We start from the raw sequence: 23,866 nt of genomic DNA on the forward strand, positions 1-23,866 counted from the left end.
ACAGGAGATTAGCAACGCCCAGCAACTGAGCTATAAGGCAGGTTGAAAACTAAATGAGTGTGTGTGTTTCATCCACGGATCCTGGTGAACCTGGGTGGTGAATGGTAGAATGGCTAGTTCCCCGGCTTAAGGTGGGGTAGCAAAAAACACACTACATATCACAGTCACATTGGAAACTGCAGTGTGTCACATACACACACACACACACACACACACACACACACACCAGCTTTACATGTGAATATTCACTGCAACGAGTCGTTTGTCTGGTTCAAGGTTTCTGAAGCATCATAAATACTGAACCATTATTAAGACTCTTCTCGGGTGTCCTATTAACCATAATCATGGTGATTCTGCTGCTAGGCAAGGTGTTCTGACTACCACACACCTCCCTGCCAGATGTCTATGACACCCAGGTGCTTGCTAGGTTCCATCTTTGTGTTTGTGAGCAGGGACAGCACTGCTGCTCCAGCATGCTCTCCGCCTCCTGGAGGGCAAGCATCGCACGATGCAACTGCAGTGGCTCCATGTTGTGGGTCAGCGGGCCTCGGGCTGGCCTTATTCAGTAATCACAGGCATCTCCCTGTCCTCCGTACTGGCAGTCCATGGCTTATTGGGTACAATCTCTGTGACTGCAGCCTGCTGGCTGAGATGCAGCAGTTGGGAGTATAGATTCTTCATTGTCTTCCGTGTTCATGAGTTCATGTTGTTAAAAGCATAAGATTTGCCCCCCTTTTTTTTGATCCTTAGTTGTTCTGAAGCTGTAGTGGGCTCTGCAGACTCCATTTCTGCTGCTGTGTCACCCTGCAGATTCTCCATGGATCTTGGGGTCCAGGAGTCAATCCACAAACCACACGAACACTGATCTCAGTCAGACAGGGATAGTTTATTGAGCACTCACCCCAGGATTGATCGATCAGGAGCAGACTGGGGAGCTGAAACTTAAGTCAAGATCCTATACGACTTTTTAAAGTCTGAAATCTATAAGCATCTGTGCCAAATTATTCACCAATCATGATTTAGGGATAGAGGATATCCTTAGGAGCATGTCTTTGTTGTGCACTTATCCTGTTCTCACTGGCCGGGGTATTCAACTGTGGCAGGAGTCTTGTCTTGCCTAACATTCATGTCTTAACTTGCCTACAAGGATGGGACATGTCTAACATTCACGTCTTAACTTGCCAACCAGGATATCAGTTACCCACATACATGTCTCTTTCTGCCTAGTAGGATGTCAGTTCCCAGGAAGGTCTTGGGAACTTAAACTTTATTCAACTCCTACTCAAAATGGAAGTCTTAATCTAAACAGGTACAGGTGTCTGTCTCTCTTATGCTGGGGCATCCCGGGGGCAGCTTATGAAAGCAATTACCATAAAGGCTCACACATGGGGTTGGGGATTTTAGCTCAGTGGTAGAGCTTGCCTAGGGAAGGCTTAAGGCCCTGGGTTGGTCCCCAGCTCGAAAAAAAGAAAAAAAAAAAAAAAAAAAAAAAGGTTTCACACACAGGTGCAGGAGTGCTGCTAGGTTGGTTCAGGTCCAAGCTTATTATGACTACTTATACAAAGCAGTTCTGATTCCTACCGTCACTGGTTTCTAAGAACACAAAACATAACAGAATATGTAATCAAGTCGTGTGTGAGAAAGTTTCCTAGTAACAGCAGAAACAGCAAATGAGAAAGTTTCCCTACAATAGTAACAGCACAAAATGGAAGGTTAGACAGGTAACAGTTACCTAGGCCTTAATTATACCAAGGCCTCAACAGGTCTCACAAACTTTTGTTTTTTCAAGACAGGATGTAAATGTATGCAGTTCTGGCTATCCTAGAACTTGCTCTATAGACCAGGTTGGTCTGGAACTCAGAAATCTGGCTGCCTCTGCCTCTCCAGTGCTGGGATTAAAGGGGTGTCCCGCCATTCGAAGCTCATTTTCAAGTTTCATCTCACAACCTTTCTGAGAGTTGCTTTTCAACTTCAGACATTTTCTGAGTGTAGGTATTAAGGTATATGTTGGAGATTGGTTCTAAGGCTTTGATTCAATCGGGAATCTGTGTGTCCAAATGTTAAAGGCCCTTGTCCCCAGTTCGTTTTTGATCAATCAATAAAGATACCAGTGGCCAATGGCTGGGGCAAAGGGAGACAGACGAGGATGCAGAGAGGAATGAGAGGATCACCATGACTCAGGGAAGAAGGATGGGATGCAATGAGGACCCAGCATTCTGCTGCCTACAGGAAATACACCTCAGAGACAAAGACAGACACTACCTCAGAGTGAAAGGCTGGAAAACAACTTTCCAAGCAAATGGTCAGAAGAAGAAAGCTGGAGTAGCCATTCTAATATCGAATAAAATCAATTTTGAACAAAAAGTCATCAAAAAAGATAAGGAAGGACACTGCATATTCATCACAGGAAAAATCCACCAAGATGAACTCTCAATCCTAAATATCTATGCTCCAAATACAAGGGCACCTACATACATAAAAGAAACCTTACTAAAGCTCAAAGCACACATTGCACCTCACACAATAATAGTAGGAGATTTCAACACCCCACTCTCATCAATGGACAGGTCATGGAAACAGAAATTAAACAGAGACATAGACAGACTAACAGAAGTCATGAACCAAATGGACTTAACATATTTATAGAACATTCTATCCTAAAACAAAAGGATATACCTTCTTCTCAGCTCCTCATGGTACTGTCTCCAAAATTGACCATATAGTCGGGCACAAAACAGGCCTCAACAGATACAGAAAGATAGAAATAATCCCATGCGTCCTATCAGACCAGCATGGCCTAAAGCTGGTCTTCAATAACAATAAGGAAAGAACGCCCACATATACATGGAAGTTGAACAATGATCTACTCAATGATAACCTGGTCAAGGAAGAAATAAGGAAAGAAATTAAAGACTTCTTAGAATTTAATGAAAATGAAGGTACAACATAGCCAAACTTATGGGACACAATGAAAGCTGTGCTTAGAGGAAAACTCATAGCTCTGAGTGCCTGCAGAAAGAAACAGAAGAGAGCATATATCAGCAGCTTGACAGCACACCTAAAAGCTCTAGAACAAAAAGAAGCAAATACACCCAGGAGTAGAAGAAGGCAGGAAATAATCAAACTCAGAGCTGAAATCAACCAAGTAGAAACAAAAAGGACTATACAAAGAATCAACAGAACCAAAAGCTGGTTCTTTGAGGAAATCAACAAGATAGATCAACCCTTAGCCAGACTAACCAGAGGACACAGAGAGTGTGTCCAAATCAACAAAATCAGAAATGAAAAGGGAGACATAACTACAGAATCAGAAGAAATTAAAAAAATTCGTCAGATCCTACTACAAAGTCTATATTCAACAAAACAAGAAAATCTGGAGGAAATGGACAATTTCCTGGACAGATACCAGGTACCAAAGTTAAATCAGGAAGAGATAAACCATTTAAACAACCCCATAACTCCTAAAGATATAGAAGCAGTTATTAAAAGTCTCCCAACCAAAAAGAACCCAGGTCCAAATGAGTTCAGTGCAGAATTCTATCAGAACTTCATAGAAGACCTCATACCAATACTATCCAAACTATTCCACGAAATTGAAACAGATGGAGCGCTACCGAATTCCTTCTATGAAGCCACAATTACTCTTATACCTAAACCACACAAAGACCCAACAAAGAAAGAGAACTTCAGACCAATTTCCCTTATGAATATCGACGCAAAAGTACACAATAAAATTCTGGCAAACCGAATCCAAGAGTACATCAAAACAATCATCCACCATGATCAAGTAGGCTTCATCCCAGGTATGCAGGGATGGTTTAATATATGGAAAACCACCAACATAATCCACTATAAAAACAAACTGAAAGATTAAAAACCACATGATCATTTCATTAGATGCTGAGAAAGCATTTGACAAAATTCAACACTCGTTCATGATAAAAGTCCTGGAAAGAACAGAAATTCAAGGCCCAGACCTAAACATAGTAAAAGCCATATACAGCAAACCAGTAGCTAACATTAAACTAAATGGAGAGAAACTTGAAGCAATCCCACTAAAATTAGGGACTAGACAAGGCTGCCCACTCTCTCCCTACTTATTCAATATAGTTCTCGAAGTCCTAGCCAGAGCAATCAGACAACAAAAGGAGATCAACGGGATACAGATTGGAAAGGAAGAAGTCAAAATATCACTATTGGCAGATGATATGATAGTATATTTAAGTGACCCCAAAAGTTCCACCAGAGAACTACTAAACCTGATAAACACCTTCAGCAAAGTGGCTGGGTATAAAAGTAACTCAAATAAACCAGTAGCCTTCCTCTACACAAAAGAGAAACAAGCCGAGAGAGAAATTAGGGAAACGACACCCTTCATAATAGTCCCAAATAATATAAAGTACTTCGGTGTAACTTTAACCAAGCAAGTGAAAGATCTGTACAATAAGAACTTCAAGCCTCTGAAGAAAGAAATTGAAGAAGACCTCAGAAGATGGAAAGATCTCCCATGCTCATGGATTGACAAGATTAATGTAGTAAAAATGGCCATTTTACCAAAAGCGATCTACAGATTCAATGCAATCAAAATACCAATCCACTTCTTCAAAGAGTTAGGCAGAACAATTTGCAAATTCACCTGGAATAACAAAAAACCCAGGATAGCTAAAACTATCCTCAACAATAAAAGGAGTTCCGGGGGAATCACTATCCCTGTACTCAAGCAGTATTACAGAGCAATAGTGATAAAAACTGCATGGTATTGGTACAGAGACAGGCAGATAGACCAGTGGAATAGAATTGAAGACCCAGAAATGAACCCACACACCTATGGTCACTTGATTTTTGACAAAGGAGCCAAAACCATCCAATGGAAAAAAAGATAGCATTTTCAGCAAATGGTGCTGGTTCAATTGGAGGTCAGCATGTAGAAGAATGCAGATTGATCCATTCTTATCACCCTGTACAAAGCTTAAGTCCAAGTGGATCAAGGACCTCCACATCAAACCAGATACACTCAAACTAATAGAAGAAAAAGTGGGGAAGAATCTCAAACAGGGACTGGAAAAAATTTCCTGAACAAAACACCAATCAATGGCTTATGCTCTAAGATCAAGAATCGACAAATGGGATCTCATAAAACTGCAAAGCTTCTGCAAGGCAAAGGACACTGTGGTTAGGACAAAACGGCAACCAACAGATTGGGAAAAGATTTTTACCAATCCTACAACTGATAGAGGCCTTATATCCAAAATATGCAAAGAACTCAAGAAGTTAGACCGCAGGGAGACAAATAACCCTATTAAAAAATGGGGTTCAGAGCTAAACAAAGAATTTCCAATTGAAGAATATAGAATGTCTGAGAAGCACCTAAAGAAATGTTCAACATCCTTAGTCCTCAGGGAAATGCAAATCAAAACAACCCTGAGATTCCACCTCATACCAGTCAGAATGGCTAAGATCAAAAACTCCGGCAACAGCAGATGCTGGCGAGAATGTGGAGAAAGAGGAACACTCCTCTATTGTTGGTGGGATTGCAGACTGGCACAACCATTCTGGAAATCAGTCTGGAGGTTCCTCAGAAAATTGGATATTGCACTACCTGAGGACCCAGCTATACCTCTCTTGGGCATATACCCAAAAGATGCTCCAACAAATAACAAAGACACGTGCTCCACTATGTTCATAGCAGCCTTATTTATAATATCCAGAAGCTGGAACGAACTCAGATGCACTTCAACAGAGGAATGGATTCAGAAAGTGTGGTACATCTATACAATGGAATATTACTCAGCTATCAAAAACAATGACTATGAAATTCATAGGCAAATGGATGGAACTGGAAAATATCATCCTGAGTGAGATAACCCAATCACAGAAAAACACACATGGTATGCACTCATTGATAAGTGGCTATTAGCCCAAATGCTTGAATTACCCTAGATGCCAGAACACATGAAACTCAAGAGGATGACCAAAATGTGAAGGCTTCACTCCTTCTTTAAAAGAGGAACAAGAATACCCTTGGCAGGGAATAGGGAGGCAAAGTTTAGAACAGACTGAAGGAACGCCCATTCAGAGCCTGCCCCACATGTGGCCCATACATATACAGCCACCCAATTAGATAAGATGGATGAAGCAAAGAAGTGCAGGCCGACAGGAACCGGATGTAGATGTCTCCTGAGAGACACAGCCAGAATACAGCAAATACAGAGGCGAATGCCAGCAGCAAACCACTGAACTGAGAACGGGACCCCTGTTGAAGGAATCAGAGAAAGGACTGGAAGAGCTTGAAGGGGCTCGAGACCCCATATGTACAACAATGCCAAGCAACCAGAGCTTCCAGGGACTAAGCCACTACCCAAAGACTATACATGGACTGATTCTGGGCTCCAACTGCATATGTAGCAATGAATATCCTAGTAAGTGCACCAGAGGAAGGGGAAGCCCTTGGTCCTGCCAAGGCTGGACCCCCAGTGAATGTGATTGTTGGGGGAAGGGCGGTAATGGGGGGAGGATGGGAAGGGGAACACCCATATAGAAGGGGAGGTGGAGGGGTTAGGGGGATGTTGGCCTGGAAACCGGGAAAGGGAATAACAATCAAAATGTAAGTAAGAAATACCCAATTTAATAAAGATGGAGAAAAAAAATGAAAGAACAAAAAAGAAGTTCTCTGGTGCATTTCTCTCTACAAAGTGAAGACCATCGAGGCATTGCAGGGCCAGTGAGGACCAGAAAGTGTTGCAAGGTGCGTCCTTTCACTGCCTGTCAGGTTTTACTCACGCTCTTCCCTCTCAAGCATCTATCTGCTTCAGCAAAGCATCCTCCCACAGCGTCCAGACAAACATCGGGTGACACAACTGAGTCTCCAAAGAAGCCAGAAATTTCTACTTCTCCAAGGGTCACAGATTTGTTCTTAACAGTCAACCTCCCCACTGAAGCCATTTATCCATTCTATTGTTTGCATTTTGGAGGACATAAGTTTAAAGTTCACTTCTCTTAAACTGAATAGTTTACCAAATTCTAAGAAGCAGGGAACCGAAAGAAAACAAATACCTCATCCACTCCACCTCTGATAGGTTCACAATTCAGCAGGGTAAGCAGGTTTGTGAGTCATACGGTCATGTGAGGCATTCTGCATACATCCAGATATGAAGCAATTCCAGAGCACAGAGCTCAGAACAACTAACTGCCCCTGAGGCTCCCTCGAGGCACTTTGAGAATCTGAAACTGGTGTTAGAAGTGAGTTTGAAAGAGTAAACGTAGAAGAGAGCAAAGAGCGTGCCAGGGTAAAGGACAGCTTATGAGAGTCACAGAGTCATGAACCTTCCTGACGTGGGAAGAATGGTGAAGATTCAAGACAGGTGGAAACACTATGTGTGGAAATACCACAGAGATCAGAAACTATGGACAATGCTTTTATAACACTTAAGCTTAAACTGGGGGGCATAGCTCAGGGATAGAACACTTAGCTAGCATGACAGAAGACCTGAGATCTAACCTAGGTGCTTCTGAAATAAAAAATAAATACATAAATAAATACCCTATATTTAGTCTTAATCTATTAAGAATACAGAAAATAGACATTTAAAAACTTGGGAAAGTAAGACACTTATAATTTCACAATAAATAAAACATAAATAGAAACTATGGATGACTTCATTTTTATCTAGTTTTTTCTATGTAAACATGTTTTAACCTTATATAGTTCCTCAGTGTATATGATTGACATTTACTGTGTTCATTTAGAACTTCTTAAATGTCACTAAAATTCCTTCAAAAAACACTCAAATAGCTATATATAGCTTAATTTAAATATATGTTCTTCTGATAGAAGCTTTAGTTATTTCTAGTTTTTTACAAAATCAATAATACTCAATAATACTCAAAAATCATGGCTTCCTACTTGACTGTTTACATCAATCTACCTCTAGGTTTAGGATTCGGTCTTTACACCAATGATTTCCCCCTCCAAATTAAACTCACTAACATCTGGAATGTATAAGTCAGAATGACAGTGTATCCACCCGTAGGCTGATAAACAGAGGGGCTGACCCTAAACTACAATAACACAAGAGTAACCCTGAAACTGTTGAGGCCTGCTCCTCCTAACATAACTGTAGCCATTTTGTATCTAGACTCCATTTTTCTCACAAGGTAAAATTAAGTTCATAGTTATTTATTATTTTAACTGACTCTGAAAATGCTCCTAATAAGCCAAAATAATTATGGTTGAATCACTTGTACCCTGTTATCTCAATGTTCTGAAGCTCCTCTGTGCACTGCCTGTCCTCCACCTGCCCTTACCTCACTCAGGAACAACCTTAAAGGTTGGCTGATAACACTTTGTCTAGTTAGTCAACAGTGTCGTACCACTCCACTGCTTGCCTTCAAACTTTTGAATCTGATTTTTAAAAAGCCTCCCCTGGGGACAAAATGGTGCCACAATTAGGTTTTTCCTTCTTTTGGACCTGGATGTCCAGTATTATGGTATGCGTTCAATAAACTATTCTTGCTTAACTGAGATTGGTATAGGGATGGTTTGTGTGGTAACTCCAAGACCCCAATACAAACATCCTGGGGTTCAGCAAATACCCAAATGGACAGTCTTTTCTTGGTACTTGACTACTGCACTGCCTAGGAAGGACTCTTCAGTTGCTTTTTATTATTCTCTTTACAAAGTTGCAACTGTTCGCAGCTGAATAAAGAAAAAAGGGAGTGGCCCTGTGGTGGTAGTTACACCGCCCTGCTAAAATTGCCTGGAGACCAAGTAATCTTGTGAAACAAGAGACTCCAAACTAAGGAAATTCCTATCCTGGAACTTCAGGACTGGGTCTTTTCAGAAGACCCACAATGGCTAGATTAAAGGGTTCCCCCACCCCAGATGTTTTGGTTTAGGGGGATGGGGCTTCGAGACAGGGTTTCTCTTTGCATCCCTGGCTGTCCTAGAACTCCCTTTGTAGTCAAGGCTAGTCTTGAGCTCAGAGATCTGCCTGCTCTGCCCCCCTAGTTCTGGGATTAAAGGCCATGCGCCGCCACACGCAGCTCTGCGCCAGATTTTTACCTCCTGCGTGTCCTTGCCTAAAACTGTACTGCTGAGACCGAGAAGTCATGTCCAGTTGATTTTCTTTCCTTCCTCCTATCCTGCCTCCCATTTCCAAGATACAGTTTTGTTTCCCCGGCCCTACTTTGGTGCATAGCAAGAACTATACGGTGCTAAAGGAAAGGAAAAAAATTAGATTATAGATGCAAAAATCCCCTCATCCTGTATGGTGCAAAAAACTGTGTGGACTGGAGGCGGCTCAGAGCTTAGAGCACTGGCTGCTCTTCTGGAGGATTTGGGTTCAGTTCCCAGCACTCACAACAAGGTGACTCCAATGTCATGAGATCACATGAACTCAGGTTAGTTAAAATACGTAAGTGTATCTTAAAAATTAAAATCACAATTCATCTAGGAAAGGAAGGCTTCATACCTTTACTATCAATTATTTCTTAAATTTCAGAGAAAAGATGATTGTCCCAAGCAGGTATGAATATTATTACTTGAATTGACAAATGTGAAATCCTTTCTGAGAGGAGATTTTTATTTTATTAACAATGAAGAACAGCTTTGCCGATAAGAGTATCACAAATGTTTTTCATAAATTAATTAAATCTGCAGCAGCTGGATGTTACTGAAAATATATTTAATCATATTTAGTAAACAAATCTTATCAAATGTGTTCAAAATTAACACTTTTAGTTCTTTTTTTTTTTCTTTTTTTTTTTTCCGGAGCTGGGGACCGAACCCAGGGCCTTGCGCTTCCTAGGTAAGCGCTCTACCACTGAGCTAAATCCCCAGCCCCGCACTTTTAGTACTGGAATCCCTCCTGAGTATACAACTATACACAAGGTGTCTCTAAGTAACAAGATAGCAGCTACAATTAGCGATCATTTGGTAAGTCTTCAAAAAGCTTTGTCTGTTGAGGTCTAATCTCTGCCTTTGAATAGCTGTAGCCATTTTGTTCCATGTCTGCCAGTTATTTCATATTGTTCTTATAACATGTCTGCCAGTCATTGACAGGATAAGTGACTTGACTCAGAGCAAGGACATGCTGACCACACACCCTGTTTTGTTCTGTATGTTCCGAATGTTCTGTATGAGGTTTGCTATTCTTAAGAAATTCCACAAAGCTTTACATAGGACCCGCCAAGTTAAAGGTCAATATGAACTGTTATGTCTAAAATATCTTGAGTCAGAGATGACCACTGAGAAGCACTTCCTGCACCTTCATATGAGGTTTTATGGTTTTTTTTTTCTTTATAAGCCTGCCCTGAGAAAAGTTTGCCATACCTCGGATAATCATGAGCTACGTCCCTGATCTGATCAGTCTTAGGGTGTGCATTCAACAAACCCTCCCTGTCTGACCGAGATCAGCGGTGTTCATGTGGTTTGTGGAGCAACTCCTAGACCACAGCACAGTCTAGTTCTAAAACTGAGACTCTGAATGGCAATTCTGAGAACAAGTCCTTTATGTAATGGGCGGTCTCCAAGTCTTTGCCATCAGCAGAACTGAAGGATGGCTGTCAGCAGTAGAGCATTAAAGACCATTTTCAATGACGGATCTGTGAGTTTCCCATCATGCACCCCAATCCCATTCATCTCCCTGTCCCCTCATATCTGCTCTCTGCCCTTGTAACCTCCCCACCAAAAAAAAAAAAAAATGAAATAAACAAAACAAAGCACGGGAAACATCTCACGGTAGAAGCTGTATTTATGTCACTGTGTGTCCCACAGTGTACCTCTCTGTCCACACATCTTCATTTGAGAATGTTCACTGCAATGAGTCATTGGTCTTGTTCCAGGCCTCTAGTTTCTGTCACAACATCAATATTGGATCCACACCAAGACTCCTCCCAGACATCCTGTTGTTGCCGTGTGTCATGGAGATCCTGCAGCTTTGGATCAGCAGGACCAGACCGTTCACATGCCCCAACAGTTCGCAGATGATACAGAATTTTGGGTTGGGCCAACTTTAAAGCCCTGGATCTGGGCCTGGGTGGTAGCTGATCTGGTCAACCAGTTGGCTCTGTCACATCCATACCACCATGGAGAGAGCTCTCCAACACTGCTCCAGCGAGCTTACCCAGTGCTGCCATCTGCAGGAGGCAGGGTCAGCTGACGTGTCCTCAGAGCCTGGCTCTGCTGCACCCACATCTCCAGAGCCAGCTCCTCTGGCGAAGTGCAGGGCCTGCTTTTCCCAGTGCTACAACCAGTGAGGGGCAAAGATAGTTCTCCCACTCTCATGACATTGGTGCCACCGGAGGTGGCAACGAGGGGAGAGCATCACCTCCCCACCTGTACCATCTTGTGGCAGAGGAATGGCCAGGTCGACTCTCCCACCCTCACGCCCTAGGGGCAAACTCTACCTGGGCAAGGTGCAGGGCTCTCCTAAGTGCAGCTTTCCAAAGCACCAAAGCCAGTGAGTGATAGGGACAGTTCTGCACAGTCTTTGGACATCTACGTAGTCCCGGGCTGCTGCCAGATCGGGAACATTCCCATGATCTCTAGTGGTAATATTAGCCATGCACGTTAACACCAGCTGCTGCAGCTGCATGACCGTGGGCCCAGACATGACCCTTGGTAGCAGTTCTGGCTGAACTTCACCCTGGCCCTGGGTGGAAAGGCTGGGGACTCACGATGGGCTATTCCTCTCCACCCTTTCATCTCCAGTTCCGTCTCTCTTCATAACGCTCAAACTGTTCCACTTCTCCTCTTTCCACCACATACTTGCACATTATAGTGGCTCTGGTGCCGGCAGCCATGCGGCTGACAGACCTCTGGGTGACCTCTTCGGGCTTATCACTGATGTAAGATCTGTTTCGGAGCCTTAGAGTTCATTACAATCATGGTGACATGCGTGGCACTGGAACAGTCGCTGAGTTACGTCCTCATGCCCAGGCAGCAGGTCAAGAGTGAGCGCTTGAGTCTTTTTTAATGGGTGTCTTAGTTCGGGTTTTATTGTTGTGAGCAGACACCATGACCAGTGTGAGTTTTTTAAAGGACAACATTTAATGGGGGCTGGCTTACAGGTTCAGAGATTCAGTCCATTATCATCAAGGCGGGAGCATGGCAGCATCCAGGCAGGCACAGTGCAGGAGGAGCTGAGAGCTCTACATCTTCATCTGAAGGAAGCCAGGAGCAGACTGAGCATCCCCAGGCAGCTAGGAGGAGGGTCTCCAAGCCCGCCGCACAGTGACACACTTCCTCCAACAAGGCCACACCTTCTAATGGTGCCACTCCCTAGGCCAAGCATATGCAAACCATCATAATGGGCGATTTTGTATCGTCTCATTACTCTAAAATGTGGATTCCACTTAATGTATTGAAAAGCCCAATAAAGGGGTACTGGAAAATAACCAGTCAACCCTAGAATTCGGATCATCCCAGAAAGAGTGTTGGAGCAGGGAGTGTCCATAAACCTACTACTAATCTGCCAGGAGTGAGAAAAACCTGGAACAGGAAAATCTACACAGCACAAAGAGACACAGCACACGCCACTCACTACTCTGTAGCAGGACATTTGATCACATTGTGAACCCCAAGATTGTGTACTGGAAAAACCTGTCTCCAGGCTCAGCCCTAGCACACACCTTTAATCCCAAGAGGTTTCTGTTTACTGTAAACAAAACTGAGTACAGTCGACCACGGGTCAAGAGGCAGAGCAAGCAACCAGCTGACAGGGAGTGAACAGAGGGGAAAAACCGTGAGAGGAAGTCAGAAAGACAGAGACGCACAGGAAGTAGAAAGGAGGGACATTCCGTTGGAAGGGTTTTTAAGACAGTATGAAGGGGAAAGGGGTTTTTCCTTCTGGCACATTGGCTGAGGAGAAACATCAGCTAAGTGATTCCTCCGCCTATCAGAACTAAGTTTCCACCCTAGCGTCTGGCTCCTTGGTTTTCATTTGGTAACATCTAATGATTGGGATTTTGTTTTTAAAAATGACACCACTTCATGGCGTTCTCTTCTGTTTCAAGACCAGCCACTTTGGCCAGCTTCTCTCCATTTCGCTCCTTTTCTCCTTCTGTTGAAGTGTTCAATAGGATCAATGAGATAACCATGCCTATGCCTTGACCCTCTACCAGATCCGCAGCCCCTGTACATCAAATATAGATTCCAATCTGCTCGCACATGTGGGTGTTGTAGCTCAGGCTTGCCAGTCCAGCACCTGTGGGAAGTCTTTTCCTGGGGCTCATACAGTGGGCGATTTGTAGAGGTAATGTAGTTAACCCGCTCCGAGCTCCCGGTGTGGAGGGCGCACACTGCACCCTCTCATAGGGCTCTCTGGGTTCACGAACACACACACACACACACACACACACACACACACACACACACACACACACACACCAGTTAATTCTGATATGCCTTGGCTAACTCAACGGTTGGGCACTTCTAATCCTCCCCATGACTAGCATAGATTTCCCGGCCAGTGCTCCTGGTTTAACACCTTCCAATTCTATGTTTTCTTTGCTGCCCTGTTACCTTCAGGGCAGCTCACCCCATAGGGCCGCTTTCCCCTTCCACCTACATTTTAGATGACTTTTCTTCTGTAGCTCCTAAACTCGATCCCTCTGTCTCTGAATCATGGTCATCCCTCCCTTTTTTTCTTGCCTATCTGTCCCAAGCCCCGGAATCCTACAAGTCCCGCCTCTGCCTCGCCCAGCCATTGGCTGCTGCCATTTTTATTTACCAATCAGAACCAACTCGGGGTCCCTTAGTGTCTTCCATGCAGACACTCATGTAAGCAGTTTTGGGGACCAAAATGAATATTATAACACAAGCAGCATTAAGCCAAACCCACTTCACTCATCTCTTGTATCTGAGTAAGGGCCATTTCCCCATGGTGGGCAAAAAAATTGGTACTGCTCAAAGTGAGCCTTAACTACCGGGAGATCCACCCCCCACCCCCAAGTGAGACGGGAGAACCGAGAGCCAAGTTCGACGCAAACGCAAGAGGTTTATTTTTCCGGTGCATCGAATCAGCCCCTCATGGCGAGTGACTAGAAGGTGACCCCGAATGGCTATAACAAGCAATTTTTATGACTAGCAAGGATTTCATTGAGAGGTTGATACACGAGAGGCCCCTGTGGAAGTGCTTCTTGTTGTGGAAATTTTTAATCCCAACCTGGAGTTTCTGCCCTGCCTTTGACCATTCAGTTCCCGAATAAAAGACACACACAACCTTTGTATTTACAATAAGCCTTAAACAGCACAAGAACTGGGCAGATACCCACCCTCTATGCTATTAGAATCTACTTTCCTATAGACAACCCTGCGTTATCACTTACTGTGTTTCATTTGGGCTGCTCTTAACTCCAATTGGCCCTCAGGGCTGTGCTCTCTTGAACTAACCTAACCCATGGCGGCTTCTCCATTTTCTTCTTCCTTCCTACTCTTCCCCAACCAGGTCATTCTAAACCCACCTACCTCTAATCCTTCCAGTAATTGGCTGTAGCTGATTTTATTTAACCAATAGTTCCAAATCAAGGGACAAGGTTTGCACAACAAAAGCCTGCAAATGTGAGAATTTACTCACTTTCCCTTTGGGTACAGAATTTAGCATTATAATCCACAGCAACAGACCAAACCTCAACACTTCTTTCCCCCTCAAAGATGGGGTCTTGATGTGTTTAGGCTGGCCTCCCATTAATGATTCCCCTGCCTCAGCATTCTGAATAGCTAGAACCAAAACTACAGGCTCCCACACCACAAAGGAAGTGCCTTTGTGTAAGGCTGTGATGGCATCTATGCAAGCATGTAGCCTGTCAGTCTTCCATGATAGTTAGCATCAGGCAGCCATGCATAAGAGCCCTTCATTCATAACCTTATGGCTTTATTTTCTTATTGTTTGCTGGGGTTGACACATGCACTTTTTTTTTTTTTTTTTTTTTTTGACACATGCACTTTTATTGTGGTTAAGTTTGAAAAGTTTGGTTAAAACTTTCAGAACCTTTAGTGCTACTGAGTTTAGATCTTTTATCTTGAGGAATGGTTGTTGCTCAGAAACACTAGATCTGACCATCAGGTAGCATCATATGCCCACTGTGTGAGCGCCAGAAAAGACTTTTCATAAAGGTGCTTGACTTGCAAGCCTAAACACCCAGACCACCCAGAATAGCTCTGCTCGGATGTTTTGTTTTCTAAAGACAAGGTCCTAACTGGGCTGTCATGGTGCACCCCTTTAATCTCAGTACACAGAGGCAGAGGCAGGAGGATCTTTTGATTTCAAGGGTATCCTGGTCTACAGAGCTATTAGAGGGCAGCCTGGACAACACAGTGAAATCCTGTTTGGAAAAAACAAAAACAGAAAACAAAACAAAAGAAAAAAGACAAGGTTCTCTGACCAAAATGCATTGTGTTTATATGTTGCTAAATCTCCTTCCCAAGTGGTACACTTTATCAATGTCCACTTATGATAGTTTGCATATGCTTGGCTCAGGGAGTGGCACTATTAGGAGGTGTAGCCTTGTTGGAATAGATGTGCCACTGTGGGTATGGGCTGTAATACTTTTGTCCTAGCTGCCTGGAAGTCAGTATTCTGCTAGCAGCCTTCAGATGAAGATGTAGAACTCTCAGCCCCTCCTGCACCATGCCTGCCTGGATGCTTCCATGCACCTGCCTTGATGATAATGAACTGAACCTCTGAACCTATAAGCCAGCCCCAACTAAATGCTGTCCTTATAAGAGTTGCCTTGGTCATGGTGTCTGCTCACAGCAGTAAAACCCTAACCAAGACACCATGCTTTCTCCAAAGTTTCCAACAACAAACAGAGAATATCCTTCCAAAGTTCACTTCAGAGACCAATGAGTCAATTGTGCTTCCTTAGAGCATAGGTGAGGGGTTCCTTACAAGGGTATGAATGTTTCTCCCCACAACACACCACATTCATTAAGCCCTTATCCAGAAGAGATGAAGGCTTCCACATTGATTAATAGATGGAGCTCCTCAGCCCTATTCCTCCCCAGCCTATATAGCCTACAGTGTCACCCAGCATGCCATGGGCATCATTGTAAACAAGCAAGTTAAGGGCAAGATTCTGGCCAAGAGGATCAATGTACAGATTGAGCACAGTGAGCTCTTGAAGAGCAGAGACAGCTTCCTGAAGCAGGTGAAGGAGAATGATCAGAAAGAAAAGGAAGGGGTTGGGGATTTAGTTCAGAGGTAGAGGGCTTGCCTAGCAAGCGTAAGGCCCTGGGTTCGGTCCCCAGCTCCGAAAAAAAAAAAAAAAAAGAAAAGAAAAGAAAAGGAAGCCCAAGAGAAGGGCACCAGGGTTCAGCTGAAGCGCCAGCCTGTGCCACCCAGAGAAGCCCACTTTGTGCGGTCTAATGGAAAGGAGCCTGAGCTGCAGGAGCCCATTCTATACGAATTCATGGCCTAATGGACAAAAAGGAAATAAAGGACCTGGACTGCAAAAAATAAATTAATTAATTAATGAGAAAAAATCATGTGTGTGTGTGTGGTGTGTGTGTGTGCGTGCACGTGCGCTGTTGTCCTTGCCTTTGTTGCCTCCCAGAGGTGGAAGGTAAATAAATCCTTATTGCTGAATATATCAGACACAGGACCCAGGGGTTCCTGAGCTAGAACTGACCTGAATGCCTCCATCCTGAGGACTAGATTGATGGTACCAAAAGGCAACATGCAAGCTTCCAAAGGAAGGAGCAATCAACAGTCCTACCCAGTTATGACGCCAAGAACCACAATGGCCAACATGGCATGACACCTCTACAGGTGCAGCCATGGTGCAAATACCTTGGTGGCAATAAGCACTTCTCTAATTGGGTTAAGACCCACTCAACAAGAGGTTAATCATCCCCACAGCTGGAAGCCTAGCCAACTGCTCAGGTCTGATGAAGTCATGAATCTTAGAGGAAAACCTGTACCCATCACCTAACTAAATCAGCATAATCCCTAACTACACCCTAAATCTTTGTCCTCGTACCAACAGATAAGTATGGTCCTCACCCCTCATCAAGGAAACTTCTCTTTACCTCAGAAAACCGTCACCGATTTTTCAGAGTTCAGGCTGAGGCAGTGGCAGCTGAGAGCAAGCCCTTGACTCTGAGCTGCAACCACAGCATCCAAAGGGGCCAAGTTGGGCAGTATCTGCTGAACCAGTTTGGTTAAGCCATTCCCAGGGCCTGAAGGGGCTTGTCAACAAGACTAGGAATTCCAACCCAGAAACAAGTAATGTGTTTCCAGCCCTGGACAACCATTGAAATCGTGTCTTCCAGGACCTAAGACCGCAAGGTCCTGTGAGACAGGGTTGAGAATCTTAGCCAGCAGACATTTGCAGAGGACATTGAACAAGGGTATCCTCCCTTCCTCCCAGAGCCTAGGGTTTCTGTCTGCCTCCCAGTTTCCTCAGACAGCATGCTGGGCAATATACTTTGACCAGCCAGGTGGAGCAGAATATCTCTTCCTACCTGAAATGGTTCTAGTTTGAAATGGTTCTGATGCAAAACTCCAGTTAAGTCGCTATGGTCTAAAGCCTTTGAGGCCCAAGGTAAGAACAGAGTTGCCATTCAATAAATATCAGTCAGGAGATGGTGAAGTCCTCCTGAAGGTGACAGCCAGTCCCCTAAACAGGGCGGACACACTCCAGTACCCAGGGATTCCAAGGTCAATCCAGAACAGACTCCAGAGATCAACCTTTGTTTTCAGTGGGCTGAGCAGACACAGAAGATATTGGTGTTTGGGGGTATTCTGAGACCCAAAGACAAGTAGCCACGGTGTTTACGTAAAATGAGGGGGTTGTGGTGAGGGTGTAGCTCCCTTGTAGAGCCTTGGCCAAGCAAGCTCCAGTCCCTGGATAATTCCCCCCACAACAAAACAATGAAAACCAAGGGTATCTGCAAAGCGGAGCCCACTATGTGTTTACACATTATCTCCTCCGGCATCCTGGCAAGGGGGAGGGATGGACCATTTGTTGACACAGGGAGGGTGTGTGGGGAGGGGGGTTACATCTGGCCCTAATCAGAGTCACTGAGGAAGACATAGAACAAAGTCAATCACAGTCCCTTTAGGGGGACTGTGATTTATAAACCCCCAGTTTCATAAATGACTTATCAGAACTGCTGTGCCTGCTCCAAACTGGAACAAAGTGCTTGCTAATTAAACCTTGGTTAGGAATTTTCTCTTAACCATCCTTGATTTTAACCCATCCAAAGCCTAGTTAGCCTGTGACCTCTTTTTAACAGACTCTTGAAAACAGCCTGGCTTCCAGGTAGCATAGGAACCGCCAAGGAAGCCAACTGTGTGCCTCAATGTGGACTGATTAATAAGTTATGATGTAAATAACCTCTCGCCCATACTCCGGTAGGTAAAAACCAAATAAACTCGCTGGCTCGGAACGAAAGTTACAATCCAATCGTGAGATGGAATGCTGGCGGGCAACTTTTATTCAGTTATTGTTTTAATTTTAAGATAAAGCCTGTAGCCCAGGACAGTCTGAAACTTGAGACCATCCCAACTGAGTCTCCAGACATTCTAAATGTTATAAATGTGCTGACATTATAAACATGCACCACCGAGGCAGCCTGCAAGTTTAAGAATGAATGATCCCAGCACTGTAGAGGATGAGACAGGAGGATTGCTTCAAGTATGAGGCCAGCATGGGCTATAGAGAAAGACCTTGTGGTGGAGGTTGTGGGACTAAACCAACGACTGCAAAAATTAAATGATGTAGGGCCAGGGGCTTGACTCCATGGCAGACTATCTATCTGCCTAATATCTTCAAGGCCCCCAGTACCGCAAAGGCAAACAAAGCGAAGCAGATTTATACAAGCAAGGAAGCGTAAGGCATAGTTCCGCTGGCAGCATGCCTGCCTAGCATGCATAGCTCTGGGTTTGATCTCCAGGGCTGCATAAACGAGGACAGTGCTTCCCACAGCTCAGTTGGTCGGGATCAATTAGAAATGTACATCAGGGGTTGGGAAAATGACTCTGTTCACGAGCGGCTTGAGCAGCGAGCATAAAGTCCTGCCTTTGGAATGTAAGCACAACAATTAAGGATCAGAAGTGTGCCTGCTATCCCAGAGACGGGAGAATCCCTGGGGACTTGCTGGCAGCCCAGTCTCGCTGAGCAAGTAATTCTAGGTTCAGTGAGAGATTCTGTCTCGAACCATAAGGTGGAGAAGAGAGGACGACACTCGGTATTGACCTCGGCTTCCACATGCATGTGCACACAGATGGACGTGCACACACAGAGAGAAAGAAATGTGCATCAGAATCAGCCAGGGAACTTTTTAAAAATTAGCATGTCAGGGCCTGGCCTCTGTAGTTTGAAATGGTTCTGATGCAAACAGAACTCCGGTTAAGTCATTATGGTCTAAAGCCTTTGAGGCCCAGAGTAAGAACAGAGTTTGTCGTTCAATAAATATCAGTCATTGCTAAAAGTCCAACTTTGTTCCTAGTCTAATAATTTACTTCGCAATCTTTGTAAGCCCCATCCCCACCTTGGTACCTTTCTATGTACACAAAAGACTTAAGTAACTAACTGAGAATCTATCAGTTATGACATCACTGATTCTGTGACCTGTATGTAGCCTTTTATTTACACAAACCAAGCTCCCTCTTTCCCTTTTTTCTTACTCACAAAATTGGACTTCATCCTGAAATTTTTCTCCTAGAAGAGGAAGAGCTAGGAAGAGTGGCCAGTGACACATGGGTGACATCATGCTCCCTACTTAATGTACCTCTTTCTGCAGCAACTGAGCAAGCATGTTTCACCCCCAGGAGCCAGGAGCCTTTAGGAATTTGAGGCACTGGGACATGTGGCTGAGCTGGGGTCTGGCTGCTAGGGACACTGGAAGACTGGAGATCTGGCCATGGCCCAGCTGCCTGATGGAAGCCTCATTGTCCCTAAAGATCTCCTTGAGCCTATCCCAGAACTGAATGTCTCAAGCTGCAGCCATTGCAGAGGTCTGGATTACCACCCTTCAGATGTTACTTCTTGTAGGTGAGAAAGCCTGATGCTCACTTTACTCAGCGTGGCCTTATTTCTGGGTGAGCCAACCTCTCGGAACCCCAGCAGTTCTCTAGGATACCCAGAAACCATGGTGTGTTACCTTACCCTACCTACCCTACCCTGTTGTATTGCTAACAATTTCAGGACATCAAACATGCTATGTGGCTTGCTATGGGGGCTGAGAACCAAGGCTAGCAGATAGGACGTCTGTGCACATTTTAACACAAGACCCAGGAGCAATCTGCTCCTCAAATCATGCAGACCTCTCTTTGGGGTCCAGGGTAATAGAAGAGGAAGACTAGGAGTGTGTCTCCGTGGTAGAACATTTCCCAGCATGCTCAGGGCCCCCCGACTTTGATCCTCAACAACGAAAAGGAAAAGAAGGATTTCTTGGGTGTTATTTCATATTTTGAATAGAGGTAATGGATATGACTACATTTTTTTTTAACTAAAGCCTGTTTTCCACTTGATCAGAGATAATAAGGGACACACACACACACACACACACACACAGAGAGAGAGAGAGAGAGAGAGAGAGAGAGAGAGAGAGAGAGAGAAGAGAGGCAGAAATGAAGAACTGTCAATGTGTCCCTTCAAAATGGATGTACATAGGCTATTTCTATAGTTGGACAAAAGAGAAAGTTTCCACAGTGTCCCTTCAAAATGCAAGCTTTGGCATTTGGTCCAAGGTTGGACAGAAGAGAAAGTTTCCGCAGTTTCTATGCTTTCCATCACAGGCCAAGTTCAGGCTGGAGGCTCTGTGCTGCTCCATAGAGGATCAAGTGGAGTGGGCACAGCTGTCATCCATCTGGCTTGGAGTGCTGGCACTATTCCTCCAGTTCAAGCTGGCTTGCAGCATAAACTTCAAAAGGCAGGGAAGCTTGTGGCTGCAGCTGGACTCAGTTACAGGGGAGGTTTTTCTGAAGGAACTCTAAGATTCACTGAAGGCAAGGCACTCCTGCAGCTCAGCAGCCACCCCAAGATGATGCCACACAGACTCATCTAGAGATGGTCAAAGGCAGGCTGGGGTGGGAATCCAGGAAGCAGGTATGTGTGTTTGCTGGTGTGCGCGTGTACGTTCTAACACCAAATCTGGATATTTTTGAAGACAGGGTTTCCTGTCTCCATGCTGGCTTCATTAGCAGAGAGTCACCTTGAACTTCTGGGTCTCTCGCCTCTCATCTCCTGAGGGCTGGGGTTACAGATATACACCACCTTGCCCGGATTCTGTAATTCTGGGGATCAAAGCTGTCTTAATTAGGGTTTGACTGCTGTGAACAGACACCATGACCAAGGCAACTCTTATAAGGGCAACATTTAACTGGGCCTGGCTTACAAGTTCAGAGGTTCAGTCCGTTATCATCAAAGGAACATGGCAGCATCCAGGCAGGCATGGTGAAGGAGGAGCTGAGAGTTCAACATCATCTGAAGACTGCTAGTTGACTTCCAGGCAGCTAGGATGAGGGTTGTAAAGCCCACGCCCACAGTGACACACCTATTCCAACAAGACCACACCTCCTAAAAGTGCCACTCCCTGGGCCCAGCATGTACAAACCATCACAAAAGCCAAGGCTTCATGCATAGTAGGCAGACATTCTACCAACAGAGCTACATCGTAGCTTGAATCTTTTTCTTTCCCATTCATCTTTTTCCATTTCCCTTGTGAGTAGAAAAGGAGAGATAAGAACAATGCTATCAAACTGTGACCCTGATACCCCAGTAGATACCCCAGCAGACCTGTACTGTCATATGCTACTCTGTGATTTGTTTTTTTTTTTTCAACCCTTCTCCACCCTTTTTCAACCCACTAACACTAGATGGGAGAGAAACAGGGATAGAGAGGAAAAAGGGCAACACTAACCTTAAACTACTCCCTGCTGGTTAGGGCCATTGAGTTCCTTGGGGTAAGTTTGATCCTCCCAGTCAGGATACCTAGCTTCCTCTTGTTTCTTCTTCAACCAACAACTCACCTGCCTCTCAGGGGCCCTTGGATTTATATATAGCTTTGAAGAGTACCCAGAATTCCAAACATCACACAATCTCAGAAACTGCCTGGAGCTGACAAAAATCACACCCCTGCTGGAGCACAAGGCAAATCATAGCTGCTGAGGACAATCTAACCCATATCCCACACCTAGGATTAAAATGAAAACATAGTCTCATAATATTTGTGTTTTTCAAAGAAACCAAAATCAGTCTGTTCTGTAGCCTGGAGCAGGACTTCTTCTTTTCTACTCTCACTCGTGCCTGGATGCCAGTGGGTTTATTTGGGGGGCGGGCTTCGTGTAGTTGTTCCCTCCTGCTGTGATGAAGTAAGGAACAGTGAAAGATGCACGAGGTAACACATGCTATCATACAATTCCACTAACTACAGTATTTCTACAGCCAGCGTGTTTAGGTCAAACTGCACTTGCCGGGTTGGGGATTTGGCTCAGTGGTAGAGCGCTTGCCTAGGAAGCACAAGGCCCCTGGGTTCGGGTCCCCAGCTCCAAAAAAAAACCAAAAAAAAAAAAAAACTGCACTTGCCACCTGCACTTGTATTGATTTGTTATTTTGAGGCAAGGTTTCACTAGGTTGCCAAGGTTAGCCTCAAGCTTGAGATCTCCCTGCCTCAACCTCCAAGTACTGGGATTACAGGCACACACTGCCAGACCTAAATTTGATTTAACTAGTACCAATTTTTGTTTGTAATATTACTATCGATCTCTCTCCTTTGGAAGATGCTGGAGTTGATCCTATTGGGAGAATGTCAACTGCCTGGTTCCTGAGGGTGGCCAAGTTTTCTGTGGTTTAATAGGAGAAGCTGTCGATAGTCTTAATGTGTCCTGTTTTTAAAACTACTTTTGAAACGAGGAAGTCCTATCACTAGTTTGCTGCAATCTAGGGATAAGGTGAGTGCTGAGTGAAAGAAAGTATGAGTGTCACCCAAAAAAACTGCCTTTGTACATACCCAGTCATAGCTCACTTTAGGGAGCCTATGAAGAAATCTGCCACCTTGTATATTGATGGGTAACTGTACACAGAGAATTAATTCTCCGAACCCTCCCATGTATTCCTATGTTTATTTATATAGCTTTCTATCAGGATTAACAGTATAAAGTCTTCATATAGATCAAAGGTTTTGTTTTCAGGTAGACCTCTTCTCAGTGTATTAAGAAAGCCTATTAGGTAAGTTTGAACCTTCAACAGATTTATGTTCCTAAAATCTTCTGTAGCATTACAGAAGGCGCCAGCTTTGGAAATATATTCCATCAGTTTCTCACCTAATGGGTAAGATAAAGCTTCATCATTCCTCTTGTACTAAGCTATGTAAATCTTTCATGACAGTAAGTGAAAGGGTGTGCTGTTTCTGATACTCAGAGAACATTGAGACTGACAGGATGGGGAATAGCAGGGTAAGGCTTTCTTCAGGTTGATATTCTTTTCCTTAGTACAAACAAACACTGGTGGAAACTTTCACCGAGCAGATTCTGCCCTTCTCTACGGACAGCCCCCAAAGTCTGCTGCCGGTTCTGGAAGAGTCTAGCCAGCAACTGATATTCATGTGGCTAATATGTGGACGCTAACAGGAACGTGGGTAAAATCGTCTTGGAGCTGCCCCAAGGAGGACCTCAGAGCAAACTTGGGAGTGGGCTCTCTTCCCAAGTCTGCTCCTGTAAAGCTGGTCTAAGGAAATAAAAAGGTGTATGTGAAGGGCGGTGTGCTCTGTCTTCGTGGACAAGAGTCGCGGGAACCGGGTAAGGGAGTTCGACCGTCAGGTAAAGCGCGACCCGAGGCCCAGGCCTCCGGATAGACCTTCGGAGTAAAGGAGGCGCTGGCCAGCAACGAACGCCTCCGCAGCCTAAGGGCTAAATCTCAG

The 23,866-nt window shown here is 44.4% G+C and overlaps 1 protein-coding gene across 1 annotated transcript; it reads left to right on the plus strand.

Moving 5' to 3' along the window:
* Positions 1 to 11,885: 11,885 nt before the first annotated feature.
* On the plus strand, positions 11,886 to 23,685 carry Tp53i3 (tumor protein p53 inducible protein 3). The gene is given in 12 exon segments (XM_032908616.1): positions 11,886 to 11,952; positions 16,987 to 17,132; positions 17,509 to 17,701; positions 18,361 to 18,410; positions 19,748 to 19,929; positions 19,931 to 19,998; positions 20,745 to 20,954; positions 22,745 to 22,825; positions 22,828 to 22,898; positions 23,439 to 23,520; positions 23,523 to 23,555; positions 23,558 to 23,685. Coding segments are annotated over 12 exon segments (1,311 nt in total).
* The last annotated feature ends 181 nt before the right edge of the window (positions 23,686 to 23,866 follow it).

The sequence above is a fragment of the Rattus rattus genome, chromosome 7, assembly GCF_011064425.1.
Source record: "Rattus rattus isolate New Zealand chromosome 7, Rrattus_CSIRO_v1, whole genome shotgun sequence".
Classification (NCBI taxonomy): Eukaryota; Metazoa; Chordata; class Mammalia; order Rodentia; family Muridae; genus Rattus; species Rattus rattus.